The sequence below is a fragment of the Strix uralensis genome, chromosome 14 (genome assembly GCF_047716275.1).
Source record: "Strix uralensis isolate ZFMK-TIS-50842 chromosome 14, bStrUra1, whole genome shotgun sequence".
Classification (NCBI taxonomy): Eukaryota; Metazoa; Chordata; class Aves; order Strigiformes; family Strigidae; genus Strix; species Strix uralensis.
Genome location: NC_133985.1, coordinates 24,046,361 through 24,069,814, shown reverse-complemented (window position 1 = coordinate 24,069,814; position 23,454 = coordinate 24,046,361). Strand labels below are relative to the sequence as shown.

Sequence of the window (23,454 nt, the reverse complement as noted above, 5' to 3'; positions counted from 1 at the left end):
GGGTAGCCCATTGCTCTTTTTTCATGTCTTGCCTTTTTTATGTAACTAACTATCTGATTTTGAACTAACCTCTCCCCCCCCATCAGAAACTCATGCTACCTGTTTCCAAGGAGATTCAGAAATCATGTTTTCCCTTCTTTAGAGACATGTAGTGGATACAGTTTTTGGGTACGATGATGATTCCATGGATTCTGAAACATCTTCTGTGGCCTCATATAGAACAGACAGAACACCAGCAACCCCAGATGATGATCTGGATGAGGTGAGATCTGACTCCTTCCATAGGCAAGGACTGGTTTTCAAGAGACTTTGACTTTCAAAACAGGTGTCCAGGCTCTCAAAAACACTTAAGTTTCTATAGTGCATATTGAGTGATAAGTCCTTCATTAAGTTTGGCCACAATTTGGATTACTGATACACTGAAGTGCTGAGAGATTCTTTAAAAATCTAGTCCATAGAGTCTACAGCTGTGACTTCACAGATTTTTTTTTTCGTCTCCCCCTTCAAGAAAATAAATCTATCACTTTTAACTTAAAGACATATAAATGCTGTATAAATTCCACATTCTTATTACTTCATATCACAGCAGGTTCACCAAAAAAGCTATTTGAATAAAGACCTTTGAACCAACTATTGTGTTTAACAAATCACACTTGCATTCTTTGCTTTGGCAGTGCTCTAGTGTCTGGTGCTTAGACATGTCCTTTCTTATCCTTCAGGGTTTAGCAGCGGAAGAATCAGAGCTGCGGTTTCGACAGCTGACAAAGGAGTACCAGGCCCTGCAGAGAGCGTATGCACTACTGCAGGAGCAGACAGGAGGCATCATAGATGCTGAAAGAGAAGCCAAGGTCAGTAGTTGTTTGAGGGTAAAAGCATTTCGTTGTTACCAAGACAAACAAGGGAATGGAGTTACATACAGCATCCATACAGCTGAGAGAGGTCTGCTTCCCTCATTTACTGAGCACATTTAAAGAGAGTGATGATTAAGAATGGACATGATCACTCAGTTTACACGGGGCTGTCCTTCACCTGAACCTGAAAACTGCAGTTAGGCAGACATGCCAAAGCAGGTAATTATTCTGTAATTTGGCACAGAATCACAAGGCGTTTCTCATCTTTTGCCCAAGTGTGAAGGGGTTGGGTTTTAATGGTAATGCCTTTGCGAAAACCCACAGGCACACATTGCACCAACTTTAAGAATATTCACTTGAATGTTTCTAAAAGAGAAATGCAAATTATGTTCAAATTTTAATGTGATGCAGACTACAGCAAACCTTCCAAGGCTAAAAATTTCGACCCTGTAATAAAATTATAGAATCATTCAGGCTAGAAGGGACCCCAGGCGGTCTCCAGCCCAAACTCCTGCTAAAAGCAGTGTCAGCTGTGCGGTCACACCAGGTTGTTTAGTGCTTTGAGTCAGCTCTTGAAAACCCCCCAGGCAGTTACAATTGCTGCTTTCCACTACCTTTTGCCACTCATCTACTAAGCACTTTTCTCCAATTCAGGGACTGCCCCTTACTGGGGTCTTTGGGCAAAGCCTGTCACCCTGAATGCCTGAGCTTGTGTTTCGCTACTCTCATGCAATACCTGGCAGTAGCGGGCTTGGGCGGGGAGGGGGGGCTGTTCTGCCACTGTTCCCCTGTGTCATCCTGTGCCCATCTGAGGGGTGGCACAAAACATCGCTGAGCCAGGATCTTTGTAACGGTTACTCACTCAGTGGAAGCAACAGCATAAACCCAGGCTCTGCTGTGCTTGGTTTCCTTTTAATATCAGTCACATAGCTGGTTTTGTTACTGTTTAATGCTGTGCCTGACTTCAATAGGCTCAGGAGCAGCTCCAAGCTGAAGTCCAGAGGTATAAAGCCAAAATAGAAGATCTGGAGAAAACTTTGGCACAGAAAGGGCAGGTAAGCACTTCTTGTGTATTTTGTTTTCCTATGCTGGATCTTACCTGCTCTGCTTAAAAAATACGTAACACAATTTCAGTATAGACTTCCATGAGATGTCATGTTGCTGTTCAGTAAATAGGCAGGGCTAGCGAGTTCAGGAGCCTTGCTATGGCTTGGTAGATGAATATGTTGTTATTCTGTAAACGACAGTTCATTCCTGTAGGATTTTAAAGCCTGAATGTTGTGGCTCCAATTTTCAATAAATGTGCCCAACTTTGTGGAGTTTGATTAGTCTGTAATAGTGCTGCTTCATCCAACAGGACTCGCACTGGGTAGAAGACAAACAGCTTTTCATTAAGAGGAACCAAGAGCTTTTAGACAAGGTATGTTCCCAAGTTCTGTGTGTTCACTCTGAAGGGTAATCTGGATCCTGCAACACACTTTTTGAACATGCAGTCTGGTGTTTGTAAGTGTAGTATAAGGACAGAAGAGCATAGATAGGATAACATATGGAAAGACAAGCCCATCCCGCTTTGCTCAGGCACTGCTCTTGCTGGCAGTTGCTGATGCACCAGCTCTGCTGGAAGCTCTACTTGCCGTTCTGGCTCCAAGGCGCAGACCTTTGTGTTCCAGCAGCATTGCACTGAAGAGTTGGCGGCTGCTGCTGCACTGGCAGGGTGTTTTGAGCTTAGCTTCTGGGTGTGAAGCAGCAGTAGAAATGCCATCACCCGCTACCACCAGGACCCTTTCATACTCCCAGTCCCTGTGTGTTCTGTGTATTTTTAAGGACTTAGGTCCAGTGGAACTTGTACTGCGCAGTCCCTTGGTACATTTAGGAATATCACCTGTTTGTGTATATATATTTGTATGTATGTATATATTTTTAATCGTGGAATATAAGGATATGAAGGACCTCAGCATTGCTTGCATATCGCCAGCAGTAACAGCAGTGGCCATACATGTGACTGCCGTCAGCAAGAGGCCATAACTCCCAGCACCGCTGTCTTTCACCTCCCCAGATGAGGTTTCTTAGCCTGTGTTTCTTCCCTTCCATAAACACACCTAGTGAGTCTCCAGCCCTGCACCGTCTTTCCCCATCCAGACAAACTGACCTGTGGGGGCTCATTTGTCCTCAGACTTACCATGCGCCCTGGCTGTCCCTGTCGGGGCCCTACTCGGACAACCTGACCGCAAAAGATATGTCCTGGCACTGGCTGGAGACTTGCAGAAGAGAGCAGGCTGAGGAGCTAGTGGTGGAGTTGTCCCCAACAAGCAGGCTGTAGACAAGTGGCCAGTGGGGTGGTATTTAACTGACAGAACTCCTCGTCGAGATGCTTGCTGTGCAGTTCACACCAGTGCTTGTGTGGGGTGGGATGGCTGCTCGGGTAACTGCCTCCGCAAAGACAGCTCTCCCTCCCTGCATGCTCTCTGTGGTTCTTGCACTACGCTCTGGGAATCTCTGATCTAGCCCAAGCTCCTCTCCAAGGCAGGTGCTGCTGTGTGTGTCATTCCTGGCAGACACTTACCCAGCCTGTTCCCAGAGTCCTCTGACACCGATGTCTTCACATCCCTCCCCGGGCAATCTATTCCAGTGCTTTACCACGAGAGCAGTGTGTTGAATAGCTAATGCAGACTGATCTGATAGCTAACCTGACACCTCTGTAGAGTTAACTTCCCCGCTGATCTCAGTAGGAGTGGGTTCTTTCAGGAAAACCGCTAGCCTAAGCATTTTATGATGTTTAGGAAGTTGATGAGCAGAAGCTCACCTGTAAACTAAAGACTCACTGAGGTAAGACAGCAAGTAGTGATTCATCTCTAGAGTTTGGATTTTGCACTGCCTATGCTACCTCAACTATTACTCACCAAATATTCAGTGTTTCTTGTAACAGTCACACAGATCCTGATGTTAGTATTTCTATTAGATAGAGAAACTGGAAACAGAAAACAACCGTCTGCAACAGGAGCTGCAGGATGCCCGAGACCAGAATGAGCTGCTGGAGTTCCGCAACCTTGAGCTGGAGGTGATGGATGAGCTCGTTACAGTAGAGCTGGTAGCAAATTAAACTAGTGCACTTGCACTGGATGTCAACTTTAATCAAGTGTTTACGCAAGCATTCTAGTGATTTAACAGAGTCACAAATCAGGCCCAGCATTTTCATTTGTGAGCTGAAGTATGTCAGCTCTAATATCCTGGAAATAATAAGCTCCACGCTTGACTGGTTCACCTCTCTGAGCTAGGTGCCCAGTACGCATAGAGAAGCTTAGCTGATCAATGTCAGCGTGGCTCTTAGTTACCACACCTGCAGATATGGTTTTTTTTCCAAGTACTTTGGAGCAGTCTGTTGTGAACATGGTTTTTTTTTATCGCTGGCTTGGAATCTACTAAAATCAACAGAAATTAATTACGTTTAAATTTACTGAATAAGTAAGGCTTAAACCCCATTGTCTTGTACTTTTCTCAGTGCTGCATCCTGGTTCACAGCTAAGATCTCTCCTGAGAGGAGGCATCCAGGGTTCTTTTTGTTGGTTTTTTATTTTCATGAACCTGAGCAGGTCTTGAAGGAGAAAGAAATGTTGAGTGTACTTTTATCTCTAATAGCTGAAGAGCAGAGTGTTCCTCTAAGAAGTCAGAGGCGCAGGTACAGTTCCCTCTTCGGGGTCTTCAAAGTCCTATTTCCCCCTATTAATATGCTGATCTATAAATTATACTGGCTTTGTTCTTTTCCCCTTTTTCAGCAAGGGTGATGAGATAAGAGTTCAAGTTTCAGAGTGTGCTGCTGTGAGAAGTGCACCTCTCTAGCCCTGTGCTTGAAGGACTGGAACTGTTTGAAGTTCAGTTCAGCAATGATCGATGACATTGCATAAGCAGTTGTAAGAGGAAGTATCAGCCCCGGGGCTGCTGTCCTGCAGCACCATACCTGCATCTTCTTTGTTCTAATATGCTCTCTGGTGTCTTTTCAATTTATTTTCAGGAAAGAGAGAGACGGTCCCCACCATTTAATCTCCAGATTCACCCATTCTCAGATGGTGTCAGTGCTCTACAGATCTACTGCATGAAGGAAGGGGTTAAGGTAGGTCAGTTTTATAAGGCAGCACTTCTAACTGCAGGAGTGGTGGATGCTGCCCATATAACCCATTACATTAATCTCTGCTAATAACTCCACTAAACTTTAAGCATTTAAACTCAGTCTAATGTAGGAGTCTGTGATAACTGACACAATTGAATTGGACTCATAATTTTCACCAGAATGATAAAACCTGGCTTAAAGGCAACTGAAATCAGTGTGGGATGCATTTCCATGGGATAAAACAAAATGGTTGATTTCAACATGCTTCATAGGAGGGACAAATATTGCAGCTGTGATAAAATGTGCATGCCATGCCTTTACCTTATTCTCTCTTTGCAGGATGTCAGCATCCCAGACCTCATAAAGCAGTTAGACATCCTAGGTGACAATGGGGTGAGTTGAAGTGGGAAATACCTTCCCTTTACAAGCTGCATTTTGTACAGTAGAGCAAGTGAAATCTATAATTATCCTATTTTCAAGATACTTGTTAAATTACATAATATCAGAACAATACATTTAGGGAGTGTTTATTTCCATAAGTTTAGGATTTGTGAGATTTCAATAGTCAGAGAACTAGTAATGAAGTAGCAGCTTTAACATCTGGTTTAGCAGACTGGGAAGAGTGTCCAAAGGCCACTGATATTTGGAACTGAGCCTGACTGCACTCCAGTCGTTCAGGAAAGCACGTGAATTAGTTCAGCAGCCTGAGCCAACCACACCTTCATCAGAACTAGGATGCCTCTGCAAACAGTTTCATAAATACACAAGAATTACCAAATCCCTTGAGGTTTTCTAAGTGGGCATTGCTGCCCACTTTAGTCATCCATGTAGAAGAGGTCATCCTCTCTCTGGCCAGCATTCGATACGTTTTAGTAAAGTGCGTAAGAAATAAAAACGAAGGATCGTGATTCTCTGTTCATGTGGTGGTGTAAATCAGCATTATTTTTACAAAAGCTTTAATGGAGATTCAGCTTTGTAAAACTAGCATGAAGATAGACAAATGGGTCTAATTTTAGTTTATGTTTCTCATAAGATGCAATGGAATGAAAACATATAATTAGTCCATATCATGCAGAAAGGCACAAGCAGTGCTCTCTTTAATATGTGAACAGACTCTGAATGTTTCAATGGGAATAGGATACCCAGTACTACAGGGATCCCCTGAAAACTGTAGACTAGTCTGTAGGCTGGATTATCTTTATTCATGCAGGAAACTGCTGCCAATTTTCTTCTTCCCTCTCCCCTTCACAGAATTTAAGAAATGAAGAACAAGTGGCCATAATTCAGGCTTCCACTGTATTGTCCTTGGCAGAAAAGGTAAATTGTGTGCTTGTTTTTCTCATGTGTTATCTAAGGCCTCATCTAACACTGGAAACTTTCTGCTCTGTTTTTGTCAATATTGTCAAACTTTCTAGTGTAGGAAGTGATTCCCCAGATAAACTGCCAGCACAGTCCCAAACACCTTGCTAAAGCAGCAAAAATAACAAACTCAGCTGGCCCAGGCTGTGAAGTCTAAACAACCACAAATATAAAAAGAATGTCAAATGAAGCTTGCAGTTGTAAACTGAATGAGAAACCATCAGACATTTAAGCTGTAATTAGTTACAGTGTGGGATTTCTAGTCCTGAGATTTCCAAAGCTTCTGAAGGGATCTGTATGCAAAATTTCCCCTGAAAGTATGTGTCTAAGTTCCTTGTTTGGAAATTAAAAAGAAAGTGAGGGTTGGTTAAAATTGCTTTCTGCGGCTCAAATGCAGCACACAGTTTTGTCAACATGACAGCTTCCGAGGATTCTATTCAACAATTCCTCCTCTGCAAAGAGAATTGCCATCTACCCTGCTAAGTTGCTTTTGAGATGCTAGAGCCCCTTATCCACGGGGGGCAGTGGGTTCCCTGCCCACCTGAGGAAGTGCTTTTCCATCTTCGGTGACCCGGTAACAGTGATCTTGCCGCTTCTCTGTCGAGTGCGACCTGCAGACACTGCGGCTGCCCCTGTCATGGGAGAGCAGCTCAAGATGGGCCCAGAACTAGCAGTAGGTTACTAAAAATAGACTAACAAGCTGCTGTGGATGTGCTGGTTGCCGCTGCCCACGTGCCTAGAAAACACAGCAGGTTACAGCTCTCGTTGTCTTCCTTCCAGTGGATCCAGCAGATTGAGGGAGCTGAAGCTGCTCTGCATCAAAAGATGATGGAACTGGAAAGTGATATGGTAAGCAAACACTCCTGAATACGCATTGTAGGGGCCAGACACTGAGAGTGTCACACTTACTTGGTGTGTCAAAAGGTAACTAAAGTGTGCAGGCTTTCTCTGACTATTGGTGAATCCATAAAATTGTTACTAGTCTGGTTCACGTGCAACAGCAGAATCACATAGAAACAGAAATAGTGCAGGTTTGAAAACCCTCTCTTTTGATGAGGAATGACTGTTTCTTAATGAGTACAGAGGGCTCAAAGGTTGCTCAGTAATTTTCAGAGATGTGAGTGACCACACTCTTTGTCTTGTAAGATTCACAGTCTAAACATCAGCTGTCGTATCACATTTTATTCAATAGTAGTATGTGGGAAACTAACGAATTATCACAGTTTTCTTTCATTACATTTTAAGCCCATAACCATCCTAAAGGCAAAACATTCGCAGCTGAACTGTGCTATAGCACCAGTAAAGTTAGTGCCTTACCCTATTCTTATTCTAGTTAAGTAACCTACAAGATGAACAGGCATAACTACAGGATTTGGGTAACTGTAGTGGTTTACACTCTGTTCCCATGCTGTGTCTGTACTGTCTGTTCTGCTTCAGGTAGGCCGAGAAGTTAAAGCACAGCAGCTTCCCCTGGATAATGTGAACGTGAACATGCCTGTTTGGTGCCTGTTTATTGCACTTTCACTCTTCTTCCAACATAAGAAAGCACAAAAGGAGTCATCCGTGATGCCAGAGGGGGCATCTTTCAAAAAATCACACAGAAACCTCTAAATTACACTACTGAAATGCCAAGCGATACCCCTGAAGTAAAAAAAGAGATGATGTATTTAGCTCCATGTAGAGCAGATGTATTGTCATACAAAAGCCATGCACAGCTATCTTCCCTTCCTTCTTTTCTAGCTGAGTCAGATGTTAAGAATTCTGCAGTGTCAGTTGAAGACCAGTCTCCTAATCCCCCCTGAGTCAGATATCTGTAGTTGATTTAATAAAACTTCCCAAAGTATTTTTGAGTAACTAATTCATTTTTCTGTCCAAATGATCCTTCATTGTAGGAGCAATTTTGCAAAATAAAAGGTTATTTGGAGGAAGAATTAGACTACAGGAAGCAAGCTCTTGACCAAGCATACATGGTATGTACGAAGGAAATTCTGCAGCACATATTGGCCAGCACTGTGACAGGACACAGACTCCTGTTGGATCAGGAAGAGAGGTTTTTGCTTTTTTCTTAGTATGTTTTTTTATTTGGGTTTTTTTTGTATTCTTCTAATGCACTACCATGCAATCTGCACAGCTTCAATGCGACAGCTAGCTTTGTCATGTCACAAAAGGCAGATCTCCTGAAGTCTGAAACTCTTTTGTCAGTTTAAGGCAGATATTGCTCGTTAATGTCGGCTTGTCCAACTGGAGCCAGTGCAACCAACTGGAACTCAGATCTGGAATCTTGGCTGTTTTGCACATGTCGTGGCAAGAAGAAAATATGCCACAAAAAGCAAGAGTTCCTGCTCTAAACCCTGCTGTATCAAGTTCTGATACATAGGTCTGATAACTGGCTGTGCAAGTTCATCATGTTTGGTTTGTCAATTTAATGAGAATGCTCGTTAATTAGCAGGATTAAGAGCATAGTAGTCTGACAGTGACCTTCAATCTTTCCTCTTTTGTTTTTTAGCACAATGGGTCAAAATTTTAGAATTGGTTAAGTATTCATCTTTACACTTATAGGTATGAAAATTCTATCCAACTCCTAATCATGTCTGTAACTGCTTAAAAAAAAAGGGATGTCAGTGAAAATTAATATTAAATGGTTTTAAAAATAAAAGTTTGTATCTTGTTGTCAAAACACTGATCCATTTTATGAGTTCTGTTTTTCACACTTTTACACACTTAAGCACAGGGACCACCTCTCATGCAGGCGCCTGACTCTGCCACCAACCCCCCAGTTCCCACTGTGTTTTAAACAATGTTTCATCTCTAATTGGCTTTTGGTATTGCATCAACCAGAGGATCCAGGAGCTTGAAGCCACCTTGTACAATGCTTTGCAGCAAGAAACGGTGATAAAGTTTGGGGAACTACTCACTGAAAAACAGCAGGAAGAGCTGAGGACAGCAGTAGAAAAGCTAAGACGTCAGATGCTGAGGAAAAGCAGAGAATATGATTGCCAGATTCTTCAGGAGAGGATGGAACTGCTCCAGCAGGCTCATCAGGTAAGAAAGAGGAACCATCACAGCTTTGCTGGATAAGAACAAGCTGAGATAAAATTTAGGCAAGCTCCAGGTCATAAGGGAGCCTGGCATCTAGTTTTTTGAGTTGTTTCATACTTTGTGTCTTTACCATGTACACAAACCCATGTAACATTAGCTTGCGGGGGATTGTTTTGGCGTATTTTGAGTCTTAAAATTCCAAACCAAAGTGTTGATCCAGAATTCTGTCCCCATGAATCTAGCTTTGTAATAAAAATGGTCATCCCTGGTTACTGGGCTGGGCGCAAGAGGAACTGCATGAATGTTTCTGGCTTGTGTTACACAGGAGAACTATCTGTTTTTCCAGACACTTCTGCTCTGCCCCCCCAAAGTGGGCACTTGTTACATTTCGCTGCTGAGATACAGCACTACATTTTACATTCAAAGACCAGTGTTTGCTGCTCTGCAAGTTGTGGGGTCGCAGAGCAGAAGGGCAGGGTCACAGTGTGCTGATTAACGTGACAGCTGTCCAGTGCAACAAAACTTACTTGAGTGTTTATGGGAATAAGAGAGCACGTGTCCAGTGGTTCGGGTTTCTGGTTCACAGGAAGACTTAGTTTTCACAGTCCTGCCTGATCCTGAGTCAGAGGCTTGAGGCTGGTCCTTACATTGTCTTACCAGGCCTTTGCAACGTGAGGAGCTTCTCAATTTCAGCCCTGACTGCCGCCCTGATGAACGCTGCCCCGGCAGTTCTGGCTGCTTTGAACAACTCTTAGTCAGCCTGGGTTGCAGATGGGGCTGGCAAAGGCTGAGAGGCAGAGAAAGGCAGAGGTGGTGTTTGAAAGCTGCCGTAAGCGGGTCGTCTTGTCTCAGACAATTAGGAAGATGGTCACCAGGGTGCCGTCTGCTCTCCAGGTGCCTCCTGGTTTGCCCTCTGGATCTCTGCTGTTCGCAGGCCGGCCGTCTGATGCCCTGACTACGTAGAGTAAACAGACCGAGATTCAAGGCCTCATTTTTCATACTCAGCAGTTCTGTTACCTATTCTGTGGGATCTCTCTTCCCAAGGGGCTGAAAGTTTAACTCACATTACATAATGTTTCTAGAAGTACCTAGCTCTGCTAAAAAACAAACACCTTGTTGATAAGTTATGTGTATCCTGCTCACTACAGAATCAGTGTTTTCGTAGTATTGTATACATTTATCATTTCAGATCTAATAATAACACCTTAATCCTCTTTTAACACATCAAACTGTGAGAAATCTTAATGAATCATGATAAAATTCTAAAGAGTATAACCATGATCTTACACTTGCCATCTATTTAACAGGATTAATATGAAATAGATAATATGAAACATCCACTATTGATAAACAGTAGCGTATTTTGAGCAGTTGTACACATGGTAGAGTTGTGGTTAGGCAAGGTTGGTGGATGGAGTCATGGTACTACACAAGATTATCCCCGCCAAAGAAATGGATTTGTTAGTTTCTAGGCTTTTTGCACTTGGAACATTAAGTTACTTGTTCAGCGGAGCAGATTTACTGCGAATTTAGTCTAGATGCTTTCTTTTCTGATTTCCAGAGGATCCGAGATTTAGAAGATAAAACTGACATCCAAAAGAGACAGATTAAGGATCTGGAGGAAAAGGTTGGTTCTCTTACGCTTCTGAAGCATGTTGATCAACTTTTTTGAAAGTAATGACCTAGTTCTCTTGAACTACATGACCTTTTTGTTTAGCTGAACCAGCTGGACCTGGTGGTGGTGTTCTTTTCAATTTGTGTTTCAGTATATACAGATTTTAGTCTTAGAGTCTCCTCCGCAACACTTCATTTTAGGAAATACATGCCAAACACTTTTAATTATGGGGAATGATACTGTACCAAGTGCTGAAGCATTTACTTGACTGTTGTGTGCTGGTAGATGGACAATACTTCATTAAAGGCCCTTAAGGTGAGGCTAGTGAGCAGGAAAGACTGAACGAAACTGAGTGAAGACTTGAAGTTTATCCTTATCAGGTGGGGTTAGGGAGCTCTGGTTCTGATGCTGTCCTCTTTATTGAAGCTTCTAATTGACTATGCCATGTGAATACAGTACCAGAATCTTGCCCTGAAACTGAACTGTCAAAGAACCATATATGCACATTCTTTATATATACTATATATTTACATACACACATTCTCTCTCTCTGTAAAAATATGCACTGCATTTTTTTGGCAAATAAGGCCAGCTGTGTCACACTGAGTTTTGCTACTTGTAAGTAAGTTAGATAGGATTGTTGGAAAAAGATCATACATGGGCACAGCGTACTGCTACCAATAATGTCTTTTCTAGAAATGCCAGAGTGGTGTAAGATGTATCTCCAGTGGTAGCCTGGGCAGTGTACTTACAGTAGTAACTAGCAGTGTCAGTGTGCAGACTATAATATTAAATAATGGCTATATTAACACAGTGACAGCAGTGCCCTTTCCGTTTATGTTCCTGAACTGAAACAAGTGGGCATAATGCAAAACTTGATGCACGTAATTCTTTCCACTTTTTTGCCAATGTTTTTGTGATATAAGGACTCAGCATCTATCTTTCCGAATATATAACTTGGAAAAATAACAGATGATAGTCCTTGCTGAAAATTAAAAAAGCAAAACTTACGCCATGGTCAAATAGAGACCTTGGATAGGAGACTTTTTAGTGTCAATTTTCAAAAGAGCTTTCAACTCACAAAAAGTCACATCTTGGAATATAATGCATTCATGATTAAAATGAGACATCCAAAAATTGATTACTGAACACTTAATGGTTAGGTTTTGATATGGGGTGTGGGTGTGTGTGTATATACATACATATATATATGTATTTCCAGGCTATTTCCAGCATGGATTGCAGGCACTGTTTTTTAACACACTTAAAAATATTACCATGCTATTTTTGATACCCAGCTTTGTGCCTTCAATCAACCCATGGCGGTTCATAGTGACGGTTATATCTCAGGCTTTCAATATGGTGCCAACTGTAATTCATCACCAAAATTAATGGGATCTGTTTTCCAAGCCTGGGAGGTGGTATGGTACTTAGAGAAGTAGCTAGGGAAATACAGTGGTTTCTGAATGCATAGTTATTCTAACTGTCCTACAGAGTGCAAAAATAATCCTGATGCTTACAACGGCATGACCTTTAGTTTTTACACAATCTTCTTTTTCTTCTGCAGTTTCTATTTCTATTCTTGTTCTTCTCTCTTGCCTTTATTCTTTGGCCTTGATGTCAATGTGCCTCTTGGAAAGGTAAGACTGTTTTATTTATTTCCTCAAAGCTAGCCCTTCTAGCACAGAGCTGAGGGTGACATCCTTGTGTGTTGCTGGGTATGTCTGGAGTCAGAGGATTCGGCAGGTCATTGTCAGTTTGTAGTTGCTCGCAGCGGAGGGTCATCACCTTACTGAGTTGCCACAGGGAGTTGCAGTCAGACAACGCCAACAGACTTGTAAGTGAATTGCCAAAGCTCAACTGGTGGTACTGGCTATGCAGAGTTGTAAAAATAAAAACTAACAAGAATTTCACAGTATCAAACAGGCAAGAGAATTGCAGGTGAAATTAAATGTTGATGTTTGCAAAGTGGTGCAGAGGGAAAACAGTTACAAATCTCAACCATATACCCACTGTGGTGGGCTCTGAACTGACAGGAAATAGATGAGGAGGTTGTAACGGGTGGAGCTCAGTGCCCACGAGGAGAGATGCAGGAAGAACAATCAGCTGCTGAGAGACGGAGAGATGGAAGGGTTTCTTCTGGCTCAGAAAAGGAGACACTGTTAAAAGGAGGTATGGGAGAGGTCTATAAGATGTCATGGAAAGGATGGATGGACAGATTGCTGTCATTCACTGTCTCCTCCAGTACAAGCAATTGTCATGTAATAAGTTCAAAGTAAGCAAAAATGGATAGTTAATATGTGGGATGCAAAGAAGTCTTTGCCACAGCATGCTTAGCAGCTGAAAGTTCAGAGTTCAGAAAGCAACGTGAAGATGGGGAGATAAATTAGGGAACTGTAAAGTGCATGGCCTTCACATTTTTCCTTCTGTGCCTAGCCACTTTTAGAACGAGGATGCTGGGCTGGGAGGATCTTCCTTCTGATCCGGGATAACAGAAATAGAACATAGCCTAGATAATGTTATGTTAAAGACTCAGGATGATGTGAGGACTGTTCAAAATTTTCTGATTTGGGGCCAGACCCATACCATTGCATTTCTTGCTGTATCTCTTCGTTCTGGCTTGAGCTGTGTCAATGAATAAATTCTTCTGCCCTGCACGTGAGGCAAGCCGAGAACACAGTTGTGTGTGTACGGAAGATGTTGTGCCGTGCCCTTCCACCATTTGTACTGGCTCAGCCTTTGATTCCAGGTGCAATTCCAGGTATTGGTTATAACTAAGTGCCGTGGGTCCAGTCTGGTGGGTTTTCCTTTCCCTGTGTAAGGAAAAGCCCCCTGCTTTGTGCATCATTTCAGGTAGATCAAGGATTTTTTGCAGTTTTGTGCTGATGCAGAGACAACTCTCAGAATTAGCCACACCACCTGGAATCCACTGCCTCCTTGGCTGGCCAGAGCTCCAAATGGATGTTTCATGGTCTGAGGCAGCAGCATGCATGGGGGCTGGGCTGAACAGGGGATGAACCACAGGAGAGAACCAGAGGAATGTGGACAGATCAGGGATCACAGCTCTTGTAAACAATGGCCAATATCATTATAGAGTTGCTGCTATTTAAAACATACTGCCTTGATCCAGTCAACATTAAACAGATTAAGTTATGACTGCATACTTACTAATGCTCCTGCTGCAGGATTGCTGGGAACCGTGACACAGCACAGCAGTTGTGATGTTTTGAGTGGCCATGACTGGTGAAAATCTGATTTTACAGTTTCTTGCTTATTCATAGTGGGGAAAAAAATCAGAAAGTCTTCTGAAACAGCCTGGAAGTCTCTCTGAATCAGCCAAATTAATGTATAGACTAATTTTAAGAAGCTAATTTTAATTTCACAGTACACAGTAATATCAGATAACTTTATATGATGGTGTCTTTTGCTGTACCACAGAATCATGAGTCCAGAACACGCAGCCAACCTAGAGGGAGAGTTAAAAAAAAAAAAAAAAAAAATTCCTGGGTTTAAGGTGCCCCATGAAAGCTCCCAGGAACTGATAGTGACATTTGCAAGAAGCTGTCTGCATGAGTTTTTCCCATTTGCCGACACTGTTGTACTGTTGTCCTGCTTTCAGTCTCTATCACACTACGATAAAGTCCTTGTGAAGCATGTGAGAAAAACTGGGGCAATAAGAGGTTCCGAATCATCTGTATATACAGTTTGCACCTATATTTTGCACCTGTATGGGTTTGGAATTGGTTTTCTGTTGAGTATTTGCCTCTTCTGGTACAGCTACAGAATTAGTAAGAAGCTTATACATTCTAGTTTTACCAATGCTGGTATCAGCTAGGGTGGAAGAAAAATGAGAAACTGGGGGATTGTTATTTCTTTTAAAATGTGCCTCAAAAGATATCCCTTGCTCAGTTTAGGTCACCTTGATTAAAAATGCATTTGTGACATTAAGCTACTGAACAATTTTCCCTAATCCTGTCTCTCTTAAGATGGAGCACCCAGTAAAGTCTTCACAGCAGAGCATGAATTCTGAGAAATACAAATTAAAATTTTCATTATTATTAGAATTCATCAGGAAATGTCTTCCTGAGTTTTTAAAATTGTTTTTAGTCTTGAAAATTATTTTTTTCAGAAGTTTAAACAAAACCTCAGTGGTAGATGCAAATGCCAGAAAGATCTAGAAAAGCGCATAAAATTTTTGTTTATAGATATGACATTTTTTATTAGAAAAGAAAAAGATGATTCGCATGAAAAACTTAATCCACCTGTAATTGAACTTAGAACAGGAAATCCCTAGTCCCAGAACAAAAATTTCAGTGCGTGCTTCCTGAGGCGGTGTGCATGGTTTTGGTATGCCAGCACAGAAGTGAAAGGAAGATGAACTGAGAATTACAGACATAACCTGGATGAGTCACTTGGCTTTGCAGGAATTGCAGGTATATACCAGTATCTTTTGAAATAAGCATTTCCCAAAATACACGAAAACCCCACACTATTATTCTGACGTTGGAATTCCAGCGGTGCTGATGAACTCTTTGTCTTGGTGTAAGCCAAAATGTCTTGCTAACATCTTCTTTTTCATCTTGCTTTTTCGTCTTGCTAAACACTTCTTCCTGAGAAAAAATTAGGTCAGTGTCAATGTAGCTTCTGGTATGTGCAGACGCAGCTGAAGGCTGGTGCTGCAATAATGCCTGCTTTCTAAAACTCCAAAACGAGTCTTAGAGAGTTCCTCTGCCGGCTTTTACGGTAACATTGGAGGCTGTGAAAATCTCTCTAGTGCCCTTTAACATTTCAGTGTCTTCATGCTAAGAAAAAACGTGTTTTAGCAGCCTGACAATTAGCTCTGCAGTGTATTCAAAGGCAGACTGAGTAGTTCGTTGCAGAGGAGCCATTCCTTCCCTCTCCTCACAGCAGGAAGGGGAGAACTGCACATATAAAAGGGGAAGAATCAGGACCAGCAAAAAAAATACACCACCCCCTCCACATTTGCTGGTAACTTATGCCCTTTTGGTCTAACTTGAGGGCAGATACTGGCTGGTTAGAAAAGCTAATGAGGTGCTAAAAGGTCAGAATTTTACATTCCTTCAAAAATTCTAGCAGACTTGTTGTTATTCACCTGCAGTCATTCTTCTACCTGCAAGTGGCTGCTGGGTCCCATCCAGCACAAGCTCTCCGCACTCCTGGCGCGTTCACTGAGTAGCACCAACACTCAAAAGAAACGTAAGTGCTTTTCTGAGGCCTTGAGGGCTGGCAGGGCTGTCGCAGCTGCAATGGAACCAAGGCAGCATTGAGGCCGATCTCATTGCCGGGGTTTTACATAAATCCTGTAGGGGCTCTGTCAAGACTTCACCTCCCCCTCCCTGCCCCTCTGGCCCAATCTCCTTTAATAGGTTTTCTGCTCATTTTAAACAGCATCAAAGGTTTAGCAGGTGTAAATCTCTTCGGTGTAACTTCACTGAGCCTAGGAAGTGCCAGCATGACCAGAGTTTTGCTCGCTGGCGTTGCTGCTGCCCCGGGAGTCTCTGGTTTGAATGACTTGTGTCTCCGCTGCCCTGGAGAGGACAAGAAGCGTCAGAGCGTGCTGAAATGTGGTTCACAGCCCCGGAGCGCCTACTGGTGTGTTGTGCCACCCCTAGAACCGCACAGGAGATGAATGATTCTTTTGCCTTTCCCATCCCGTTTTTGCATGTTTGGCTCTGAATGTCAGGTAGGGAACAAGAAGGTGGATTACTGTGAGTGGGCAGCAGAGGGAAGTAGCCATGACAGTGGTGGAGATACTGTGATGTAGAGAATGGGACGTTGACTATGAAAATGGAAAAATGTTATGGGCGAGGTGTGGGGGGGATATATAAACTCGATGCTGATGTGTGGAGTCATGATTTTACAATTAGTAAGGTTATAAAGAAGGTATGTTTATTCAGCGTTGGGTGTACGGGGGATCGCTCCTCCACAAACGTGCACATTTTGGAGCGAAAAGCAGCTCCTTTCTATAGTGTAAGTGTTTATATATTCATGATAATCCCGAGAATAGGGAGAGATATTATAATTAGTTTCGAGAAATCATTATCATAAATCCCGCCCCAAGTCCCTCCCCATTGCGCCTGCGCAATGTCTCCTGATGGTCTTGGGCAGGGGTCTTCAGGATGAAGATTGAAGATTCCTCCTCTTCCTCTTATGACTTTTCACCCAATTAGGTCTCTTCAGCATGTCAATTTAGCATTCTTTGAATTCCCCTTCCTTATCTTGGGACTCAGTAGTTGCAGCTCCTCCCTTATTTCAAGAGCCCATCCTGCTGAGAGTCCACCCTGCTGAGAGGCCTGCATCTATTTTGTTAAGGTTTCTCACTTCAGTGCTTTTCCAGAGGATCTGCGTTGCTGTGAACTCCCTTGAACTGTAAAGACAGCCGCAGCAGGCCCAGCATCATAGCAAGCATGGTATCTGTAGTGTTTTACCAAGGCAAGTCACTCTACAAGTGCAAAGCATCAAGTCTTGTAGCAATTCCTCACAAACAAGGTAATGGTAAGCAGCTGTTAGCTCCTTGTCCCCTGCCTGACCCCAGTCTTCACCCCCTCCACGGGATCCTCACCCCTCAGTGCCTGAGGGGAAATCTCAAGACAAGCAATTTGGGGATGGTGTTGGCGAGACTGAGAGGGATTTTGGCAAGGTTGTGTTTTCTGAGGCTGGAATACATGGAGCCAGAGAGAGTAACTAACATTGATTTGTGTCTCCCATTCACTTTAAAAACCACCTGCCTACCCAGGGGACTTTGACGTGTGAAGTAACTCAGCAAGGGTGAGCATGGCACGGGGAGTGTGCCGTCAGCACTTCTGGTCCTTAGAACCAGAGATACAGATCATCAGGGGGATCTTTGCAAAATTGCTTTATTTCCACTGGATGCAAGTTAGTTAACTTTGTTAACCTTATCATAAGAGACTTCAAACAGATCCTTGATAAAACAACAAAAAAAGCACAACGCATCCTTGAAATGTACCTGGAGAGTCATTTGATGATGAAAGGCCTTTGGTTTTGTTCATGCCTTGCTGCAGTTTATCCTTTACTGACCTTTTTAACTAGCTGGGAGCAAACCACAGTGCAGTTGCAGATGATAGTTTCTGGTTACTTTCAGAGTGAGCACAGCACCCACTGCTGTACTTCTCAGATGAGGAAGGACAGGCATGAATGAAACCATCTGGAGCAATATAGAAGGCCCAGTCCAGAAGCTCTCTACTTCCTGTTCATGTGTGATTTTCCTACCCACATTATTTCTGTTTGTGAATATACACATTCACTTATTTGTGATCACATAAGGAAGTCTGGTCTGCATGGATTTTGCACTCAGGAAATTTTACCATGTAGGCTTGAGTGCTGAGAGAACAAAGACACAATATGCCCTTTTTTCCCTGGTTTCAAACCTGAGAACTGCAGTTCTTTGCCTAGGCAGGGAAGGCTTCCTTGGAACAGGAGCAGTCTGTGTTGGGCTCATTGCTGCAGTAGCCAGAGATCTGGAGCTGCCCTGACTCCACAAGCGTATCACCTGCTGTCATGTCTCCCACCCCTGGTGAATTTTAGGCAGTTCAAGAGTTATTGAAACTGGTGCATAACTATTCATCTGAAGATGCCCATGAGGACTTTTATGGGCCAGAGGGGCTGTACTTTGTAGGGTTAAATGGACAGGCTTGGCAAAATACCCAGAATTTTCACAAATACCTTTCATACGGATGAACAGAAACAGTTTAACAACGGTAACTGTAAGAACAGACTTTTTCAACTTTCTGATTGATAGACTGCATCTTAGCTGGGATAGGTAGGTAGAGGAGCTTACCACTTACCTGATACAGATGTTCTTTTTTTTTTTATTTTTAGAGTGCCCGACCACACAGATAAGTCCTTATAAAGGCAAATGCTTCCATCCCCTGATGAAGAGAACATTGTTTACACCTATTTTAAAAAGTATAAAAAGGAATGACCTGTAGCCAAGACTGTAACCACCTTGTATTTTAAAGCCATCACTCAAGATTTGTTACTTGACAGTTCCTGTCTAAAGCTATGATATATGCTGCATCTAATGAAATTCTATATGTTGAAATTACAAAAGGGGAAGAACAATAAACTGTGAACCTACATCACTTAGGAAGAACTTAAAGGGAAGGAACCACTTTCAGCTGATCAAGTCAGTGTGTCTTGGGCATGGAACCAAAGTTACAACAGAAAAAAAATCTATCCCTGCTGTGCAGGGCAGTCGTTTAAATGTGACACTGTCATCCCACGAATGGATCAAAAGTGAACAGGACAGAGCAGGAGAGACACTTATGAGCGGTGGAGAGATGCTGACAACAAAGTATTTGGTTTGAACTGTCTGGCTTTCTCACTGCAGGGACTCCTCTCCCTCTTTGGTTTTAACCTCAGGAACAAATGACAGCTGCAATGTGGGGGAAGAAAGGAAAAACACTTTCTGGTTTATTGCAGGATGGGCAGGACAGAGCACCACATTTTGTGCTTGGGATCATAACAAAGCACCACCCTACTCAGCAAAGGAGGGGAAGAGGTGGGTGTCTGGCGTAAGGAGGATTTCTGACACTTGTAGCCTTATCTCTCTTCACCCTCCTTCCACGAAGAACAGCCTGTCTGTTGTCAGATACTTTTCTTACTCTTTAAAGACTGCCATTGAGATAATAATGACTATACTTGGGTTTACTGTTTGAATAATACACCGAGGATCACTGGATTGGACCCACAGAGTAGCTTCTGAGAAAGACAAGAAATATGTTGGAGGACAGAGCGGGGAAAAAGCCAACCCCCTTGTCCATGTGGCACGATCCACAAAGCATCAGCTTCCACCTGTTTTGTCCCAGCTTGGAACAAATGTTTTGGTTTGGCTTGTCAAACTGACTTTGTTAGCTGGCTTCCTGATCAATGACATATAAACCAAAAATGGGGAGAAGCTGTGTGAACACATCCTTATTATAAGTAAGAAGAAGTATCACTAGTCTGTTTAGATTTTTCCACGGTTAAGAATAACTAGAAGTAGTTTGCATTTCAGGCATTACTCACCTCTGCCCACAAAGCCTGGAACCCAGTCCTGGTGTCTCCCAGAGGCAGCGCAGGTCCGTGCCCCTGTAGTCAGTGGGAAACAAACCCTGAGGCGTCTCCACCTGCAGCAAAGTGGTGAAGGTCCGGTGCTGGCTGGGAGCAGAGCATCCAGCGGCCACCTGCTTCCCCTTCCTCGCTGCTGTGCTGCAGGAGCTGGGCACGACGAGGCGCTTCTCTGTGCCCCTGTTTGCCTTCCCCTAGAAAGGGAGTTGTGCCTGTTTAGACATCAGGTTCCTGTGGCAAGGCTCCTTCTTTGAGCTGTGCCTTTCACGGTGGAGCCTTCACTTCAACTGGGAGAAATGGATGTCTCAGTTACCAAATAGAAAACTAAGGGCCAGAATACAGCCTGTGCATTCCTTAAACCTTCAACACTGGGCTCACATGTACCAATATACGCACACAGACTCTGCCTATCAGAAGCTTTAAAAGTGCTTTACAAAGAGTCTCTCCTCTGTTTGCTTGTTTATTTTTACGGATGAAAGAACTGAGGCACAAAGCAGTGAAGTAACTTGCCACAGCAACCCCGCAGGTTTCAAAAGCAGTTCCTTGGCCCCTGTGGGGATGGAGCTCCTCAGTACTGACGATGCCTGCCCCTCAGATAGCTTTTGTCCAGAATGGCTTTCAAGCATTAATGTCCTTTCACCCAACTGGATTGCAGTGCTGGGCTCCATTTCTCCACAAAGACTCCTAACACCCTCATTTCTTGCATGCCCTGAGATTGTGTTAAGCCTTCCATCAAAGACTAAAAGCTATTAGCGGGTGATTATTTTTTTTTTCCCCTGCTCCTTAGAATTAACATCTTGAAGCAGTTTGTTTCAGTCAAGGGGTTTACTGAATTCTACACCAACTATCTTTGTTGGTTCATTTTTTTAAAAACAGGCTTGTGGGCAGGTATGTTAAATGAATACAGGTATGTTGCATGCTCTTTGTTTAAATTCTTTTCCCCTCTCAGCAGAATCTGTGGATGGGGTTGGCCCAAACCTACAGGTGCTTTCCAAGAGCGCTGGTAGCAGTTCAGTCCTGCCCTCTGCAGCCTGGCCCTTTGAGAGTCTCGCCCCACACCTGTGACTCCTTCAGGTCTCTCAGCGATGTTACAGCATCTTGTCAGCTACAAAAAGGGGTTTTTCCTCTCTGGTTATTTCTTCCCCCTCTCGCTCTTTTTTCTCATTGCAGCACCAGTTCATGTCGTGCCACTTGGCTGCAGTGTCCTGCAAGGAAATAGAGGCTGGGAACTTTTCCCCAGGATTTGGGCCAGCAAATAAAACATTGAACTCTTGCAGAAGAATGAGCAGCACTTGTGTGCCATGATGGTGCAGTAACTTCCACCCCTGCTTTGATATAAGAAAAAGGAGGACTAGAAACAGTTGTTTCAGGCAATCATAGGGGAAGGTTCACGGCACAGATAGAAATATCTCGTTTCAGATCATACCTGACTGATCTGTGGCAGGCTTCATCATTTAGGCCCTCTGAGGCGCCTTGTGCACATCCTACTTCATTCCTCTTTTTTTGCCTAATTTCCCCTCCCTTGCTCTCATGTGTACATATGCACGCAGGTGCTCCATTTCCAAGGGCTTAGGGTGGGGTGGGGGTTGGGAGACAGTCCACAGCTTATCTTGGTCTGCAAACTTGTAAGAGATTGGTGAACTCCCGAGCTGAACGGCAGCTGCTTCGCTCCCCTCGCAGCACAACACAAGCCACGCCTGAAACACGCTTGTGAGGAGAGTAGTACAAACGTTCTGCCATCAGCTAGATCGTGTTTGATGTTTGTGTATATATATATACATGTATCTATATAAAGTATATATGTATATGTACATATATATGCATATATCTATTCCATATTGTATATAGTGTATCGTTGCTAGAGCTTATGAAAGTGTACTTCCAGTTGAGGTATGGGGAACTGAATCTAGACTTGTTTAGCTGCCACAACCGCTACACTCCTTGTGGTTTAGTTTTACATCTCATGGGCAACTAGTTTTTGGGTCTGTTTTTCTGGGGTCTCCCCCCCTTCTCTGTCCTGAAGTTGTTTATCCAGGGCTTTCTGCCGTTTCTGACATTCACTGAGGCAAAGTCTTGAGACCCCTCCCTCAAATTAGTCACTGCAGCCAACCTCCCCTCCCCTAAACCTACCAGCAAAATAAAAATCCATGTATTGCAGCCTTTCAGGACAGCAGATAAAGCCCTGGATTCCTCCCGCCCATCCGCCCGGGGCTGCAGTGGGAGCACCAGCGCTCCAGGCTCTCCACCCCACCCCAGCAGGAGATGAGCCGTGTGCCTCGTGCTGCGGCTTCTCCCTGATCAGGGCCGGAGGGTGCGAAGACAATTCTGTCAGTTCAGGAACTGCAGGTGGGGGCCGAGAGAGGCGAGATGAATTCGGGCCGTTGGGGTGCAGAAGGAAATTGGGCTGCTTGCAGTATTACCAGCCTGGCTCACCGCTCCACCCTCCGCTGAGGTGCCTGGAGGGGCACAGAGGCTTTTTTGTAGCTGTGCTTCATTTCCAGACTCCCTGCCCTCATCCCAGCGGAAGTGTCCTCTGACCCCCCCCCCAGCTTTGGTCCCGCGGCACCCACGGGACGGACCAGGCCAGGGCAGGTTCAATGAACAGCCACAGCTGCTGGTGAGTCGAAGGGATTTTCCTTCTCCCCCGCCCTCCCGCACAGCAGCACCTGCGTGTTTTTATAGAAACTTTTTGTTCCCAATTTTTTTGGTGTCTGTTCCAGAACATAATTGTAAATGACTTGGCAGAACGACCCTTTGGTAAACACTGGACATGGATCTGTACGATATGTATTAACGTGTAGAAGAGAATCCTTATTGTATGTAAAGTTTTATGAATGGTTATTTTTTAATTTATGTATTTAATATAGGATTCAATGACCTCTGGTGTTTTAGTTTGTATAAAAAAATAAAACAGCAGCATTTTTTAAAAAAAAATCTCACTTTACATTCACGGAGATTTGCAGGGTCTGTCTGGAATCTGTTCGGGGAATCGTCGGCAGGAGACGGCGGGGGCGGGGCCAGGGCGGACGTAACGTCGGGGGCGGGGCCAAGACGGGCGTAACGCCGGGGGCGGGGCTTGACGCACGCAACGTTGGGGGCGGGGCCAGGGCGGACGTAAACGTCGGGGGCGGGGCCAGGGCGGACGTAAGCGTCGGGGGCGGGGCTTGACGCACGCAACATCGGGGGCGGAGCCAGGGCGGACGTAACGTCGGGGGCGGGGCTTGCACGCAACGTCAGGGGCGGGGCCAGGTCGAACGTAACGTCGGGGGCGGGGCTTGACGCGCGTAACGTCGGGGGCGGGAACAGGGCGGACGTAACGTCGGGGGCGGGGCCGGGGGGGACGTGACGTCGGGGGCGGGGCCGGGGGGATGTGACGTCGGGGGCGGGGCCAGGGC

The 23,454-nt window shown here is 44.1% G+C and overlaps 1 protein-coding gene across 5 annotated transcripts in view; it reads left to right on the top strand.

Annotated features, from left to right (window-relative positions):
- The window catches only part of JAKMIP2 (janus kinase and microtubule interacting protein 2), a 57,576-nt gene extending 34,583 nt beyond the window's left edge, over positions 1 to 22,993 (top strand). For 3 of the 5 annotated variants that reach the window (XM_074883510.1, XM_074883509.1, XM_074883511.1), the window contains 14 exons: positions 143 to 262; positions 720 to 848; positions 1,823 to 1,906; positions 2,209 to 2,271; positions 3,811 to 3,909; positions 4,861 to 4,959; positions 5,296 to 5,349; positions 6,208 to 6,273; positions 7,096 to 7,164; positions 8,208 to 8,285; positions 9,154 to 9,357; positions 10,916 to 10,981; positions 12,537 to 12,609; positions 18,830 to 22,993. In XM_074883510.1, the coding sequence (XP_074739611.1) occupies positions 143 to 262; positions 720 to 848; positions 1,823 to 1,906; positions 2,209 to 2,271; positions 3,811 to 3,909; positions 4,861 to 4,959; positions 5,296 to 5,349; positions 6,208 to 6,273; positions 7,096 to 7,164; positions 8,208 to 8,285; positions 9,154 to 9,357; positions 10,916 to 10,981; positions 12,537 to 12,587 (1,182 nt within the window). In that variant the 3' untranslated portion in view covers positions 12,588 to 12,609; positions 18,830 to 22,993. The remainder of the gene's footprint in view (positions 1 to 142; positions 263 to 719; positions 849 to 1,822; positions 1,907 to 2,208; positions 2,272 to 3,810; positions 3,910 to 4,860; positions 4,960 to 5,295; positions 5,350 to 6,207; positions 6,274 to 7,095; positions 7,165 to 8,207; positions 8,286 to 9,153; positions 9,358 to 10,915; positions 10,982 to 12,536; positions 12,610 to 18,829) is intronic. The other 2 variants (XM_074883513.1, XM_074883512.1) reach the window with 2 other exon arrangements.
- Positions 22,994 to 23,454: the final 461 nt, after the last annotated feature.